The 17,046-nt window shown below is 43.0% G+C and overlaps 1 protein-coding gene across 2 annotated transcripts in view; it reads left to right on the top strand.

Annotated features, from left to right (window-relative positions):
• The window catches only part of LOC112228588 (mediator of RNA polymerase II transcription subunit 13-like), a 148,927-nt gene that overhangs the window by 24,254 nt on the left and 107,627 nt on the right, over positions 1 to 17,046 (top strand). For both annotated transcript variants that reach the window (XM_042309659.1, XM_042309658.1), the window contains exon 3: positions 2,160 to 2,328. In XM_042309659.1, coding sequence (XP_042165593.1) covers positions 2,160 to 2,328 — 169 coding nt within the window. The remainder of the gene's footprint in view (positions 1 to 2,159; positions 2,329 to 17,046) is intronic.

Genomic DNA, 17,046 nt, shown 5'->3' with positions numbered 1-17,046 from the left:
GTTCGATATGGTAGGATTTTTTTGTGTCTGTAAATGAATTATGCAAGAAATGTGGGTGGAAACGCCTTTATGCCGCACATATTTATATAATCACCATCATATCAAAGTAAACTTGAAATCACACGACGAAATGGTGTGTCGTCCTCCCACTATGACTCAGGAAACCATGCTTTTTATTAGGCAACAGATGGAATAAGTTATGAGGAACTTCACAGGGTGGTGAAAGTGCAAGGTGATCTTGATGCTCCTGGTGAAATGATGATCGGTGCTTGACTGCCATTTGACAAATAAAATATTCTCGCACTTATCCACAATAATCTCATCATGTAGACCAGGTATTCCCAAACTGTGGTACACAATGGCATCGGTGGGTGCGCCAAATAAAAATGTTACACATTTAAAAAACAAAAACATTTTCAAACAGTACATTTATGTTTTCCAATGGGCCTGTGCATTTGGGTGAGGTAATTTCACTGCCAAATATCAAATTAAACCACCTAGTGTTCAGCGAAATAACAACACAATGTCAGATACAGGTAGCCTAGTCAAATAATTAACATCCAATCACATTAACCGTTACTCTCTTGGAGGAAACCTACACTCTTGCTCAGACATTTAGTAACAAAACATGACAATTTGAAAAATAATCCACAGGAGTTTTTTTAGCGAGAATAAAGACGACTTTCGAGTAGTAAGACATGTATAAAAGCAACAGATATCATTAATAAGAAGGGGCTAGAAACATCTTATATGGTGAGCTACCGAGTGGCTAGGACAGGCTAGCCCCATACTATTATGGAGGACTTAATTCTTCCTGCTGCCGCATATATGGCTGAGACAATGCTGGGGGAAAAGGCATGAAAACTAAATACAAGCACAGACTGTGTGGAATATATATATATTTTTTTATCTGAGACTCAACATTGCAGAGTTATTATTAAGTTACCCTTCTCATTAATCTGTGGTGAGTTATTCATAATTTTTGATGAATAAATGATGTTTTATATGTAAAATGGCTAAATAAAGAGCAAAATAATTGATTATTATTATATTATTATTATTTGTGCCCTGGTCCTATAAGAGCTCTTTGTCACTCATTCGTATGTTTAATAATTGTGTCATATAGTGTGTGTGTGGCAGGCTTAGTGTGTGTGTGGCAGGCCAAACTTTTGGATACCATTTTTATATGTCTGTGTCCAGTATACAGTTAGATGTAGTTTCGCGAGCCAACGCTAACTAGTGTTAGTGCAATAACTGGAATTTGTGGGTCTACTGGCATGCTTTTGTGACTAAATGATTGTTTGAGTTGAAAATGCGATGGAAACACATTGAACTTTAGATTTTTATTCAGTACATGCAAGCTTAAGAAAAAAAGTACATTTTGTGTGCACTACATCATCAAACGATGATTTTTTAAATCCGCAACAAGTCCATTTGGTGGAAACACCAATGTTGGTAAAATGCGCATATTTTCTTTATGCAGATTCTAGAATATTTGCGTTAAAATCTGTCGCCAATTAGATGGAAACCTAACTAATGAGACCACCTCAATCATTTGGGATCAAACACAATACTTCTGTGTTGGCTATGTTGTTTGATATAATTTAAGACTCTAGGTTTAAGGAACTGGCAGGTACAGCAGAAAAAAAAGGTAAGTACTGACCTCCCCCGGACCTCCCCACTACCCAGCCTTAGGCCTACATCAGCACCACCAGGGGAGAGCCCTGATTGTACATTTAAACATATTTCTAGCTAGCTACTGAAGAGTTGCCAATTACCAAGCACCCAAAACAGTCAGAACTTTCCATTCCTCTGCCAACATCATTATTAGGCTAAAAAAGGTACATTTGCCTATGATTTGAGCAGTGTGTGTGTCGTATTGCCATAGAAATGATGTTTGATGCAGCTGATTAGCAGTTGCTGCTGTTTCAGGAGTTAAGGGTCACTGCAGGTGTCTCTACTGAACCTTTTTACCAGTTGCTTGCTGCCTCTGCAGCAGTTCATCTTTTCAAACTGAAGGCTTGACTTTTATTGTTTCATCTCATGCCAACGGAACCACTAAAGTGCATGAAGACGAGACACATTAAACATTTGTTTTTAGAAAATCACTCCGTCCTGTCTCTAATCCTATCGCTCTCTCTTTCTGTCTGTCTCTATAGCTGAGGAAGACGGTGTGTGGGAGAGTGGTCTGTCCTATGAGTGCAGGACGCTCCTGTTCAAAGCAATCCATAACCTGCTGGAGCGGTGTCTCATGAACCGTAGCTTCGTACGCATCGGCAAATGGTTCGTCAAGCCCTACGAGAAAGATGAGAAGCCCATTAATAAGAGGTAAGATGCTCCTACCTACTCACTCCTCCTAACTCCCCAGTTCCCCCCTTCTTCCCTTCCCACTCCCCAGTTCCCCCTTCTTCCCTTCCCACTCCCCAGTTCCCCCTTCTTCCCTTCCCACTCCCCAGTTCCCCCTTCTTCCCTTCCCACTCCGTAGTTCCCCCTTCTTCCCTTCCCACTCCCCAGTTCCCCCTTCTTCCCTTCCCACTCCCCAGTTCCCCCTTCTTCCCTTCCCACTCCCCAGTTCCCCCTTCTTCCCTTCCCACTCCCCAGTTCCCCCTTCTTCCCTTACCACTCCGTAGTTCCCCCTTCTTCCCTTCCCACTCCCCAGTTCCCCCTTCTTCCCTTCCCACTCCCCAGTTCCCCCTTCTTCCCTTACCACTCCGTAGTTCCCCCTTCTTCCCTTCCCACTCCCCAGTTCCCCCTTCTTCCCTTCCCACTCCCCAGTTCCCCCTTCTTCCCTTCCCACTCCCCAGTTCCCCCTTCTTCCCTTACCACTCCCCAGTTCTGCCTTCTACCCATCCCCAGTTCCCCCTTCTTCCCTTCCTCTCTCCCCAGTTCCCCCTTCTCCTCTACCCCTCTCCCCACTTCTGCCTTCTATCCATCCCCAGTTCCCCCTTCTTCCCTTCCTCTCTCCCCAGTTCCCCCTTCTTCTCTTCCCCTCTCCCCACTTCTGCCTTCTATCCATCCCCAGTTCCCCCTTCTTCCCTTCCTCTCTCCCCAGTTCCCCCTTCTTCTATTCCTCTCTCCCCACTTCTGCCTTCTACCCATCGCCAGTTCCCCCTTCTTCCCTTCCTCTCTCCCCAGTTCCCCCTTCTTCTCTTCCTCTCTCCCCACTTCTGCCTTCTACCCATCGCCAGTTCCCCCTTCTTCCCTTCCTCTCTCCCCAGTTCCCCCTTCTTCTCTTCCCCTCTCCCCAGTTCTGCCTTCTACCCATTGCCAGTTCCCCCTTCTTCCCTTCCTCTCTCCCCAGTTCCCCCTTCTTCTCTTCCCCTCTCCCCAGTTCTGCCTTCTACCCATCGCCAGTTCCCCCTTCTTCCCTTCCTCTCTCCCCAGTTCCCCCTTCTTCTCTTCCTCTCTCCCCACTTCTGCCTTCTACCCATCGCCAGTTCCCCCTTCTTCCCTTCCTCTCTCCCCAGTTCCCCCTTCTTCTCTTCCCCTCTCCCCAGTTCTGCCTTCTACCCATCGCCAGTTCCCCCTTCTTCCTTCCCTCTCTCCAGTGTCAACACTCCCACTGGTGTTGTAGTAACTCACTCAAGGATATAATAAAGATGGATTGAAAACTTAATTTATCAATAGTTCAAAAACATCTGCTATGTGCCTCATTTACACTTGCGTGCTCTATTAGTGGTCTATTAATCAATCAGATATAAGTGCCCCTCTTGCTCCCTTACCGGGTAGATTTTGTCCTGAGCCCAATACCCACTGTCATCTCCCACAGAGAAGTGTGCTGCCTGCGTTGGTTAAATCAAGTTGTGAAGATGTTTAACTGGAGAGCAGGCTACAGACAGTGTCAAGCCTGTTCTCTATACCCCGTCGGCTGTACTCCCTGGAAATGTGTTGTCGAGCCGCGCAATGGCCGAGCCACCCCCTCTACCCTCTATTTGGTGGGCAGGATTTGTCTCTGTCAGTGTCTGGCCTCTTACATAAGAGGAGGTACACAGCTGCTGAGGAGAAAACAACCGAGGTGGTGACACTCAGTCTGTCACTGCCTTTGCATGGCTCCCACGACTTCATCTAGCTCCCTATTTCGCCCAGATGTTTGTGTATATTGATATTTCAATGGAGGCTTAGAGCTCTGTTTATGTGGACCTCCTGTCCCCTTTCATTTCAATGTGAATATAGCCTATATATTTCTGAGGTGAAGCTTCTGCAGATTAAATACTTAAACGGCAGTCAGTGTGGTGTGGTTAGCAGCCCGGAGCAGGGATTGAAAGGCAAATGAGGAATGAATGATAAAAGCCCCTAACTAACAAGCTAGGGGAGACGGGAGCTCTGTTCTGTTTCATACTGCATGGACTCACGGTGTTGTCACAGTGCAGTCATCCCAGGCAAGGTATTGTGTGTTTTTGTTTTTGTAGTAGATTAATGTCTCATATGTTGTTGCCAGAAACCCCAGGAAATCAGGTGACCACAGGAAATGCAGTCAGGTGAGGCAGGCAGGCATCATTGTGATGTGATGTGAAATCTGGGAGCTACTGGCTGGCTGGGGCCACAGGAACTGGTGGTGGTTGATTCTATGGTTAGTTGTTTCACACTCAGTCAGTGCTACTATGGTAACAGCCATAGTTGATTATCTGATGGCTGTTATATTTTTATCTGATGATCACATAATAAGTTCCAGCCTTAACAGTCTTTTAGAGCTCCTGAAATATTACTCCTTGTTAAAAAGCACAATGTTTTCATTGCGCTTGAATGGGAATAAAATGGCTTAATTTTCGCATAACTAATCATACTACTAACACCCAACCTCAGCAGCACTGCTCTCTCTCTCTTTACCTCTGCTGGCTGGCCCAGTCGAGGAAAATGAACAATGAGGTTTCCTCAGTCAGCCCTGGAATTCGCAGCCAGCCAAGCCAGGCCCTTTCTCTCCAGTCTTCACCCACTGTGCTGCAAGGGGATGGGGACAGGGTATAAATATTGTAGATCTTCAGCCACCCAGAAAGGGACCAGTCATGTTCTCCTTAGGATGTTGTTGTTCTTCTTCACTCTGCAGTTTGTTCCTGTTCCAGAGGCCAGACTAAGAGCAAAGCCATGACGATCGGACATTCATAAGACATGGCTTGTGTTTTAATGTTGTGCCCGGTCGGAACAACTGGTCTATCTGAGGAGGAGGCCTTGTATCTTTTAACCACCATCTTTCAAGAGCAAAAGTTGCTTATTATCCTTTCTATTTAACCGGGACATTATAAGGATGTTTATTTCCAGAGAGTATTGTTTGAGTTGCTAGACTGTTAGGTACACAGTACTGAGGTGCTGCTCAGAGAGAGAGAAGGCGCTCTTTGCTTTACCTCCCCAGTGGCCAGTTCCAAGTCTCCCAGCTCTGTGTGTTTTTCACCATGGCAAGGTTAAATTTGTCCTAGAGGAGCCACCGTAGATGGCTGTTCTTCCCCCAGGGAGCCTCCATCCACCAGGTTGGCGATACCGTACACCTTATCACACATACCTTCGTGCAGTGGTTCCAAAACCTTTTACAGTCCCGTACCCCTTCAAACATTCAACCTCCAGCTGCATACCCCCTCTAGCACCAGTGTCAGCGCACTCTCAAATGTTGTTTTTTTGCCATCGTTGTAAGCCTGCCACACACACACACACACTATACAATACTTTTATTAAACATAAGAATGAGTGTGAGTTTTTGTCACAACTCAGCTTGTGGGAAGTGACAAAGAGCTCTTATAGGATCAGAGCACAAATAATAATATTATAATAATCAATAATATTGCTCTTTATTTAGCCATCTTACATATAAAACTTTTATTTGTTCATTGAAAATTGTGAATAACTCACCACGGGTTAATGAGAAGGGTGTGCTTGAACGGATACACATAACTCTGTAATGTTGGGTTGTATTGGAGAGATTCTCAGTCTTAAATCATTTACCACACACAGTTTGTGCCTGTATTTAGTTGTCATGCTATTGAGAGCCAAGAATCCACTCTCATATACAGTTGAAGTCTGAAGTTTACATACACTTTTGTAAGAAGGGGGAAGTCAGTTAGGACATCTACTTTGTGCATGACAAAAGTAATTTTCCCCATAATTGTTTACAGATAGATTATTTCACTTTTAATTCACTATATCACTATTCCAGTGGGTCAGAAGTTTACATACACAAAGTTGACTGTGCCTTTAAACAGCTTGGAAAATTCCAGAAAATGATGTCATGACTTTAGAAGCTTCTGATAGGCTAATTGACATAATTTGAGTCAATTGGAATTGTACCTGTGGATGTATTTCAAGGCCTACCTTCAAACTCAGTGCCTCTTTGCTTGCCATCATGGGAAAATCAAAAGAAATCAGCCAAGACCTCATAAAAGAATTTGTAGACCTCCACAAGTCTGGTTCATCCTTGGGAGCAATTTCCAAACGCCTGAAGGTACCAAGTTCATCTGTACAAACTTAAGTACGCAAGTATAAACATCATGGGACCACGTAGCTGTCATTCGGCTCAAGAAGGAGATGCGTTCTGTCTCTTTGAGATGAACGTACTTTGGTGCGAAAAGTGAAAATCAGTTCCAGAACAGCAGCAAACACAGTAAAACGAGTCCTATATCGACATAACCCGACAGGCAGCTCAGCAAGGAAGAAGCCACTGCTCCAAAACTGCCATGAAAAGCCAGACTACGGCTTGCAACTGCACAAGGATCGTACTTTTTGGGGTAATATCCTCTGGTCTGATGAAACAAAAATATAACTTTTTTGCCATAATGACAATCGATATGTTTGGAGGAAAAAGGGGAGGCTTGCAAGCCGAAGAACACCATCCCAACCGTGAAACACGGGGGTGGCAGCATCATGTTGTGGGGGTGCTGTGCTGCAGGAAGGACTGGTGCACTTCACAAAATAGATGGCATCATGAGGCAGGAAAATTATGTGGATGTATTGAAGTAACATCTCAAGACATCAGTCAGGAAGTTAAAGCTTGGTCGCAAATGGGTCTTCCAAATGGACAATGACCCCAAGCATACTTCCAAAGTTGTGGCAAAATGGCTTAAGGACAACAAAGTCAAGGTATTGGAGTGGCCATCACAAAGCCCTGACCTCAATCCTATAGCAAATTTGTGGGCAGAACTGAAAAAGCATGTGCGAGCAAGGAGGCCTACAAACCTGACTCAGTTACACCAGCTCTGTCAGGAGGAATGGGCCAAAATTCACCCATCTTATTGTGGGACGCTTGTGGAAGGCTACCCAAAACATTTGACCCAAGTTAAACAGTTTAAAGGCAATGCTACCAAATACTAATTGAGTGTATGTAAACTTCTGACCCACTGGGAATGTGATGAAAGACATAAAAGCTGAAATAAATCCCTCCCTACTATTACTCTGACATTTCACATTCTTAAAATAAAGTGGTGATCCTAAGACAGGGAATTTTTACTCTGATTAAATTTGAGGAATTATGAAAAAATTTAATTTTAATGTATTTGGCTTAGGTGTATGTAAACTTCTGACTTCAACTGTAGATACGTGGTTGCAAAGGGCATCAGTGTCTTAACACTGCGATTTGCCAAGGCAGGATACTCTGAGCGCAGCCCAATCCAGAAATCTGGCAGTGGCTTCTGATTAAATAAAATTTTCACAGAACAACTTGTTGCAATTTTGATGAGGCTCACTTTTTCAGATATCTGTAAGTGGACTGGAGGCAGGGCATGAAAGGGATAATGAATCCAGTTGTCTGTTTCATCAGTTTCGGGAAAGTACCTGCGTAATTGCGCACCCAATGCACTCAGGTGCTTCGCTCTTTCACATTTGACATTGTCCGTAAGCTTGAGTTCATTTTCACACAAAAAATCATACAATGATGGAAAGACCTGTGTGTTGTCCTTGTTAACCCTAACCCTAATGCAGACAGAGAAGAGCTCCAACTTCTTAATCATGACCTCAATTGTGTCCCGCGCATTGAATATAGTTGCGCGAGACCCTGTAATCCTAGATTCAGATCACTCAGGCGAGAAAAAACATCACCTAGATAGTCCAGTCGTGTGAGAAACTCATTATCATGCAAGTGATCAGACAAGTGAAAATGATGGTCAGTAAAGAAAACTTTAAGCTCGTCTCTCAATTTTAAAAAACGTGTCAATACTTTGCCCCTTGATAACCAGCAATGTTGGAAATGTTGTAAAAGCGTTACATGGTTACTGCACATGTATCATTGCATAGTGCAGAAAATACATGAGAGTTCAGAGGCCTTGTTTCAACAAAGTTAACCATTTTCACTGTAGTGTCCAAAATGTCTTTCAAGCTGTCAGACATTCCCTTGGAAGCAAGAGCCTCTCGGTGGATGCTGCAGTGTATCCAAGTGGCGTCCGGAGCAACTGCTTGCACGCGCGTTACCACTCCACTAGTCTTTGACAACTTTTTGGGCCTTCCTCTGACACCGCCTGGTATAGACGTCCTGGATGGCAGGAAGCTTGGCCCCAGTGATTTACTGGGCTGTACGCACTACCCTCTTTAGTGCCTTACTGTACGATGCCGAGCAGATGCCATACCAGGCGGTGATGCAACCATCAGCTCTCTATGGTGCAGCTGTAGATCTGGGGACCCATGACAAATATTTTCAGTCTCCTGAGGAGACTGCCTTCTTCACAACTGTCTTGGTGCGTTTGGACCATGATAGTTTGTTAGTGATGTGGACACTAAGGAACTTGAAACTCTCGACCTTCTCCACTACAGCCTCGTCAATGTTAATGGGGGACTGTTCGGCCCTCCTTTTCTTTGGCACAGGGTATGTTTGAAACATACAGAAAATACAGACTTGGTCAGGGAGAGGTTGAAAATGTAAGTGAACACACTTGCCAGTTGGTCAGCACGTGCTTTGAGTACACGTCCTGGTAATCCGTATGGCCCTGCGGCTTTGTGAATGTTGACCTGTTTAAAGGTCTTGCTCACATTGGCTGTGGAGAGCATCATCACACAGTCATCCGGATCAGCTGGTGTTCTCATGCATGCTTCAGTGTTGCTTGCCTCGAAGCGAGCATAAAAGGCATTTAGCTCGTTTGGTAGGCTTGCGTCACTGGGCAGCTTTGTGGTAGTAAATAGACGGCTACGAATAATATAGATAAGAACTCTCTTGGTAGATAATGTGGTCTACAGGTTATCATGAGGTATTCTACCTCCTTTCGAGCAATATCTCAAGTCTTCTTTAATATTTGACTGCGCTCCAGCAGTAATTGACAAATAGACACATACCCTCGCCCCTCATCTTACCAGACATAGCTGCTCTGCCCTGCCAATGCACGGAGAAGTCAGCCAGCTCTATATTATCCGTGTCGTCGGCTAGCCATGTCTCGCTGAAACTTAAGATATTACTGTTTTTAATGCCCCGTTGGTAGGATAGTCTTAATTGTAGATTGTTTTTTAAACTAATTTTACTAATGCTGTAGAACTTAGTCCTTAAGCTATATCTGTACCCATTGGATTCAGTGATCACAGTATAGTGGCTATATCTAGGAAAGCCAAAGTTCCAACAGCTGGGCTTAAAATAGTATATAAGAGATCATAAAAAATATTTTGTTGTGACCCTAATGTGGATGATGTTAAAAATATTTGTTGGTCTGATGTGATTAATGAGGAGCATCCAGACACTGGACTTGATGAATTTATGAAATTGCTTCTTCCAATTATTGATAAACATGCACCTGTTAAGAAACTGACTGTTAGAGCTGTTAAGGCTCCATGGATTGATGTGGAATTGAAAAACTGTATGGTTGAAAGAGATGGGGCAAAAGGAGTGGGTAATAAGTCTGGCTGCACGTCTGACTGGCTTACTTACTGCAAATTGAGAAATTATGTGACTAAACTCAGCAAAAAGAAGAAACTTTATTATGAATCCAAGATCGATGATATAAAGAATGATGGAAAAAAACTTTGGAGTACCTTATATTAAATTATGGGCAGAAAGACAAATTCAACTCCATCTTTCATCGAATCAGATGGCTTATTCATCACAAAACCATTTGATGTTGCCAATTAGTTTAATGATTATTTCATTGGCAAAGTGGGCAAATTTAGGCAGGATATGCCCACAATGAACAGTGAGCAATTGTATTAATGCATGAAAAAACAAATAATGAAAGAAAAGCAGTGCAAGTTTGAATTTTGTAAAAGTTAGTGTGGGAGAGGTGGAAGAATGATTGTTATCGATCAATAATGACAAACCTCCTGGCATTGATTGACAACTTAGAGGGAAAGCTACTGAGGGTGGTAGCTGACTCTATCGTCACTCCTATCGCTCATATTTTTAATCTGAGCCTAGAGGAAAGTCTTTGTCCTCAGGCCTGGAGGGAAGCCAAAGTAATTCCGCTACCCAAGAGTGGCAAAGGAGCCTTTATTGGTTCTAACAGCAGACCTATAAGCGTGCTGCCAGCTCTTAGCAAACTGTTGGAATGGTGTTTGACCAAATACAATGCTATTTCTCTGTAAACAAATTTACAGACTTTCAGCATGCTTATTGAGAAGGGCACTCAACATGTACTGCACTGACACAAATGACTGATGATTGGTTGAAAGGAATTGATAATAAGAAGATTGTGGGAGCTGTAGTATTAGATTTCAGTGCAGCCTTTGATATTATTGACCATAACCTGTTGTCGAAAAAATGTATGTGCTATGGCTTTTCAACCTCTGCCATATCGTAGATTCAGAGCTATCTATCTAATAGAACTCAGAGGGTTTAATGGAAGCTTCTCTAATGTCAAACATGTAAAGTGTGGTGTACCGCAAGGCAGCTCTCTAGGCCCTCTTTTCTATTTTTTTACCAATGACCTGCACTGGCATTAAACAAGTAGCAACTACAGCTAATGAAGTCACTGAAACCCTTAACAAAGATGCCATTTCCATCACTATTCACATGGCCGTAACACATCAAAAAACACCTTCTCCACACTAACTGTTAACACATGGGCCCCCCAGGGGTGTGTCCTCAGTCCTCTGCTGTACTCCCTGTTCACCCATGACTGCGTGGATTTGCACAACACCAACTCCATCAACAAGTTTGCTGACGACACCACAGTTGTATGCCTGAGTGTCCTCTCCAAATACTACTGCTGCACCATCGAGAGCATCCTAACTGGTTGCATCACGGCCTAGTACGGGAATTGCTCCGTCTACGGCCGCAAGGCCCTCCAGCTGGTGAAGACGGCCCAGTACATCACTGGGACCGTGCTCCGACCCATCCAGGATATCTAGTCGAAACGCTGCCTGAGGAAGGTGAGCAGTATCACCAAGGACCTGACACATCCCAGCCACAAGCTGTTCTCTCCCTTGCCATTGGGCAGAGGGTATCGGAGCATGATGTCTGATACCAAAATGCTCAGAGACAGTTTCTATCTACAAGCAAATCAGACGGCTGAACACAAACTGGACTGACCACCTGCTCTGATTCTCCACACATTAGCACACATGCACTCACTCATGCATACACACACAGAGATATACACACACACACTCTTATACATTCATGCCACACACATCACAACTGCTGCTACCAAACTCTTATTATACGGCATCTGAGGTAAAGTAGTGACTGGCTACAACTGGACTGAGGCGCGGGAGAATGAGCCAACTGAAGGGGGAGGGGGGAAATGACAGTATATTGTTTTTATTGATTCTTATTAAGTAAACTGTATTAGGCCTACACTACCATTCCTGCGGATCCCGCGGGAGTCCTGTTCCCGTGTCAACCTCTAGTGTTGAGTACAGATAAATACTTTTCTCAGGTGACCTGGGTAAACGTGTTAACGTTAGAGTTGTAGGCCATGTCATGCTGTCGTCGCAGCAACCGTGCTGCAGCTTAAAAGTCACACTTTCCCAGTCACTATAATAATCGAATGTCTTATGCAAAGCAGGCTAGCTCAGACTGCAAACTCACTGTGTGGTTGTGCCGCAAAACCCATCCTCTTCAAAGAGTATCTTAAATAATCCCACAGCACACCACCTCACAGTCCCCCATCGCCCCCCCCCCCAAATATATGATATGTGGTTGTCCCACCTAGGAGGGAGAGAGGGAGAGAGAGAGATCAGGTCTGTAAACCTGCTCTAGATAACCCCAAGGCACCTCTCTGAAGTCTTCTGCTGCTGTAATGTGTTTGAGAGAGAATGCACTGTCTAAAAGAGGAAGAGAGAGAACCTCCTCGTTGTCATGGCAGCAGGGAGATGCACCCCGGGATGGGGATTGTGTGTTTCCATGGGGAAGGAGGATGCCTGTCCGCTATTGGTCAGCTTCAAACAGACTATGTCGATGTGTTGTTTAGCCTAGACCTAATTGGTCCCATTTTCAAAGAGCTCAGAAATTCTTTAAGATCAGTCATCTCCTAGCCAATGTTCATAATATTAATAGAATTTTCTTGATATGTTGATAGATTTTGCTTGATAATTCTGCTTGATCTCAACATTTCCTTTTAAATATGGCCAAGTGTTCAATAAATTCACTAAACAACACATTAAGTCCATGTATACTTTCAGTGTTAGCTTCTGTTAGATTTATAGCAGGTTGAACAGGTTCTTTGTTATTAAATGGAATGGGTGATATCAGTTTGCCTTACTGACAATTAATTAATGCAATGCAGTGCGTTATGCAATGGAGCATATGCCTGTGTGTTTATGACGAGTGTTTGCATCCGTGGGTTGTACAGTTCTCCTTGCTCCCTCTTCCCCTCCTCTCTTCCTCACTCTCTTCCTTTCCTCCCTCCCTCTTTCCCTCCCCCATCTCCTTCTCTCTCTCACTCTCTCGCGCTCTCTCTTGCTCTCTGTCCTTCCCTCCCTCCCTCTCAGATGGAGAGATGGAGGGGGAAGGGAGGGAGGTGAGTGACACTCCTCTCCTGTGCAGGGCGGAATCAGAGCGCAGAGCTGCGTTAAGTAGGACAGTGCAGGATAAAGACACACACACACACACACACACACACACACACACACACACACACACACACACACTGCCTCCAGTCTGGGGCTAAAGCACTCAATTTATCCCCTCCCAACACACACATGCAGATACAAACACACAAATATACACAAACATTCACAGGTAAATAGACACATGTTTACATACATAAAACAATAACAAACACACAAATGCACATGAAGACAGACAAATACAGTGCTTTCAGAAAGTATTCACACCCCTTGACTTATTCCACATTTTGTTGTGTTACAGCTTGAATTCAAAATTGATTAAATAGATTTTTTTTATCTCACCCATCTACATACAATACCACACAGTCTCTCTCTAAGGCACACAGTCTCTCTCTATGGCACACGGTCTCTTTCTATGGCACATGGTCTCTCTCTATGGCACACGGTCTCTCTCTATGGCACACGGTCTCTCTCTATGGCACACAGTCTCTCTCTATGGCTGCCAGTATCTCTCTATGGCACACAAGCTCTCTATATGGCACACAGTCTCTCTCTATGTGATAATATAGCGAGCCAGTCAATACCTGAGACATGGTTATTCTCCCCAAGGCTCTACCTGGCTTCCTACTGTCCCACCGTGACCTCCCAGTCTGTCTGCCCTGGGGGCAGGGAGAGGCCATCCCACGTTGACCTCCCAGTCAGTCTGCACCAAGGCCCCAGGACAGGATGCTCTGTTGGAACCTAACAGCAGCCAGAATGTCTGAGTGGAGACAGACAGGAAAAAGAGGGAGGCTGTTCCAGAGACAGACAGACCGTAGTAAGGAAATTATGGAGCGATTTCATTGCCAACAGAAACTGTATTGGAATTCAATATTTTTTAAATTTGCATTTAGATATTGAATTTGTAATGCACAAATTCAATAATTGTATTTCATGATCTGACATGGAATTGAATGACTTACATTCAGTTTTAAAGTTATATTTCAATTTAATTGAATATTCAAATTCAATAGTTGTATTTTCAGTTACAGTGTGTTAATTTTGCATTCATTTTCTGTGTATCAAGTTCACTAACTATCATTTCAAGTTTACCAAAGTTTCATATACAGTGCCTTCAGAAAGTATTCATATCCATTGACTTATTTCAAATGTTGCTGTGTTACAGCATGAATTAAACATTGATTAAAAAAATAAAATAATAACTCGACCACTCACGAACCCTCACTGTCTTCTTAGTACCCTAGTACTTAGTACTGTCTTCTTAGTACCCTCACTGTCTTTACTGTCTTCTGTCTCTAGTGTACATTTGGCTTTGTGTTTTAGGTTATTGTCCTGCTGAAAGGTGAATTAATTTCCCAGTGTCTGGTGGAAAACAGACTGAACCAGGTTTTCCTCTAGGATTTTTCCTTTGCTTAGCTCCATTACATTTATTTTTTATCCTGCAAAACTCCCCAGTGCTTAACAATTACAACCATACCCATAACATGATGCAGCCAGCACTATGCTTTAAAATATAGAGAGTGGTACTCAGTAATATGTTATATTGGATTTGCCCCAAATATAACACATTGTTTTCAGGACAAAAAGTTAATTGCTTTGCCACATTTTTTGCAGTATTACTTTAGTGCCTTGTTGCAAACAGGATGCCTGTTTTGGAATATTTTTTATTATTCCTTCTTTTCACTGTCAATTAGGTTTGTTTTGTGGAGTAACTACAATGCTGTTGATCCGTCCTCAGTTTTCACCTTGTCACAGCCATTAAACTCTGTAACTGTTTTAAAGTCACCATTGGCCTCATGGTGAAATCGCTGAGCAGTTTCTTCCTCTCCGGCAAATGAGTTAGGAAGGACGCCTGTATCTTTGTAGTGACTGGGTGTATTGATGCACCATCCAAAGTGTAATTAATAACTTCACCATGCTCAAAGGGATATTCAATATCTGTTTTTTTTATCCATCTACCAATAGGTGCCCTTCTTTGCGAGGAATTGGAAAATCTCCCTGGTCTTTGTGGGTAAATCTGTGTTTGAAATTCACTGCTCGACTGAGTGACCTTACAGATAATTGTATGTGTGGGGCACAGAGATGAGGTAGTCATAAAAAATCATGTTCAACACTGTCCATGTCCATGCAACTTATTATGTGACTTTCTTCTGAACTCAAGCTTTTCTTTATTAATTCATTTGTAAAAATGTCTATAAACATAATTCCATTTTGACATTATGGGGTGTTGTGTGTAGGCCAGAAAAAAAATCTAAATTCAATTCAGTTTAAATTCAGGCCGTATCACAACAAAATGTTGAAAAAGTCAAGTTGTTCATGTACTTTCTGAAGGCAATGTATATGCTATTTATCAGACACGAAAAGGTCTGCTTGAAACATGTACATTGCCTTCAGAAAGTATTCACCTTTCAGCAGGACAATAACCTAAAACGCAAGGCCAAATATACACTGGAGTTGTTTACCAAGACGACATTGAATGTTCCTGAGTGGTCTAGTTACAGTTTTGACTTGAATTGGCTTGAAAATCTGTGGCAAGACTTGAAAAATAGCTGTCTAGCAATGATCAACTTGACAGAGCTTGAAGACTTTTTAAAATAATAATGTGCAAATATTGTACAATCCAGGTGTGCAAAGCTCCTATAGACTTACTCAGAAAGACTCACAGCTGTAATCACTGCCAAAGGTGATTCTAACGTATTGACGCGGGGGGTTGAACACTTATCTAATCAATATATATTAGTCTTTTACATTTTTCAGATCATTTCTTTAAATGTTTGAATTGTTCTTCTACTTTGACATTACAGAGTATTTTGTGTAGATCGTTGACATAAAATGGCAATTAAATCCATTTTAATCCCACTTTGTAACACAACAGAAAGTGGAAAAGGTGAAGGTGTGTAAATAAAGTCACTGTACACACACACACACACACACACACACACACACTCACTCACTCACTCACTCACTCACTCACTCACTCACTCACTCACTCACTCACTCACACACACACACACACACACACTCACACACTCATCAACCGATCCCTGCGCCCACCCAAGTTGTATCTCTAGCAACAGGAATTCCTTAGAGACCAGTAGTGTTTGGCCATGTGATTAGGCAGGGATGCAGGCAGCTCTGTAGATGTTGCCTCTTGTCGGAACAGAGAGGGAGAGAGAAAAGGAAGTAGAGAGAGAACAAGAAAGAGAGTGAGCGAGATCCTGCAGAGCAGATAAATATGTCTCTTAAGCGCTACACAGGAGTGAGATAACCAATGCCAGTGAGTCCCCACTTCCTCTCTAATACCAGCCCTTTTACTGTGTCTAATACTAATACCATCTGGCCTCACAGAGAACACAGAAACACACAGCAACAGTCATAACCATCTGATAATCTCTCTCTTTCTATAGCAGATGTCATAATGCTACTCAAAGCCTTTTAGTAGCACATTAAAATTAATTTGAAAATGGCATAAAACAGAGATGTTAAAAATATGACAACAGAAGGGCTCCTATTACGGTAGTGAGGGAACTTGTGTACAGGGCTAAAGAGGGGGCTAAGCCATTCATGTTTCCCCTCGCTCTCCTCCCTTTCCTCTCCACTCCTCTGCCCGCTCCCAGACCCTAACCAGGCATTCCTCCCATTCCATCCCTCTCGCCTCTTCTCTTCCCATGTGACCTGCGGCTCTGGCAGAGCCTGCTCATTCTGAGGAAGTCATCAGAGTTAATCTGTGTGTGTGTGTTTCCTATGAACTCTCTTTTAGTTCAGTATACAGTTGAAGTTTGAGGTTTAAATACACTTAGGTTAAAACTTGTTTTTCAACCACTCCACACATTTCTTTGGCAAGTCGGTTAGGACGTCTACTTTCTGCATGACACAAGTCATTTTTCCAACAATTGTTTACAGACAGATTATTACACTTAATTCACTGTACACTAAGTTGACTGTGCCTTTAAACAGCTTGGAAAATTACAGAAAATGATGTCATGGCTTTAGAAGCTTCTGATAGGCTAATTGACATAATTTGAGTCAATTGGAGGTGTACATGTGGGATGTATTTCAAGGCCTAACTTCAACTCAGTGCCTCTTTGCTTGACATCATGGGAAAATCAAAAGTAATCAGCCAAGACCTCATAAATTATTTTGTAG

The sequence above is a fragment of the Oncorhynchus tshawytscha genome, linkage group LG30 (genome assembly GCF_018296145.1).
Source record: "Oncorhynchus tshawytscha isolate Ot180627B linkage group LG30, Otsh_v2.0, whole genome shotgun sequence".
NCBI classification, from domain to species: Eukaryota; Metazoa; Chordata; class Actinopteri; order Salmoniformes; family Salmonidae; genus Oncorhynchus; species Oncorhynchus tshawytscha.
Note: the sequence above shows the minus strand (reverse complement) of the source record. Positions and strands in the feature narration are given on the sequence as shown.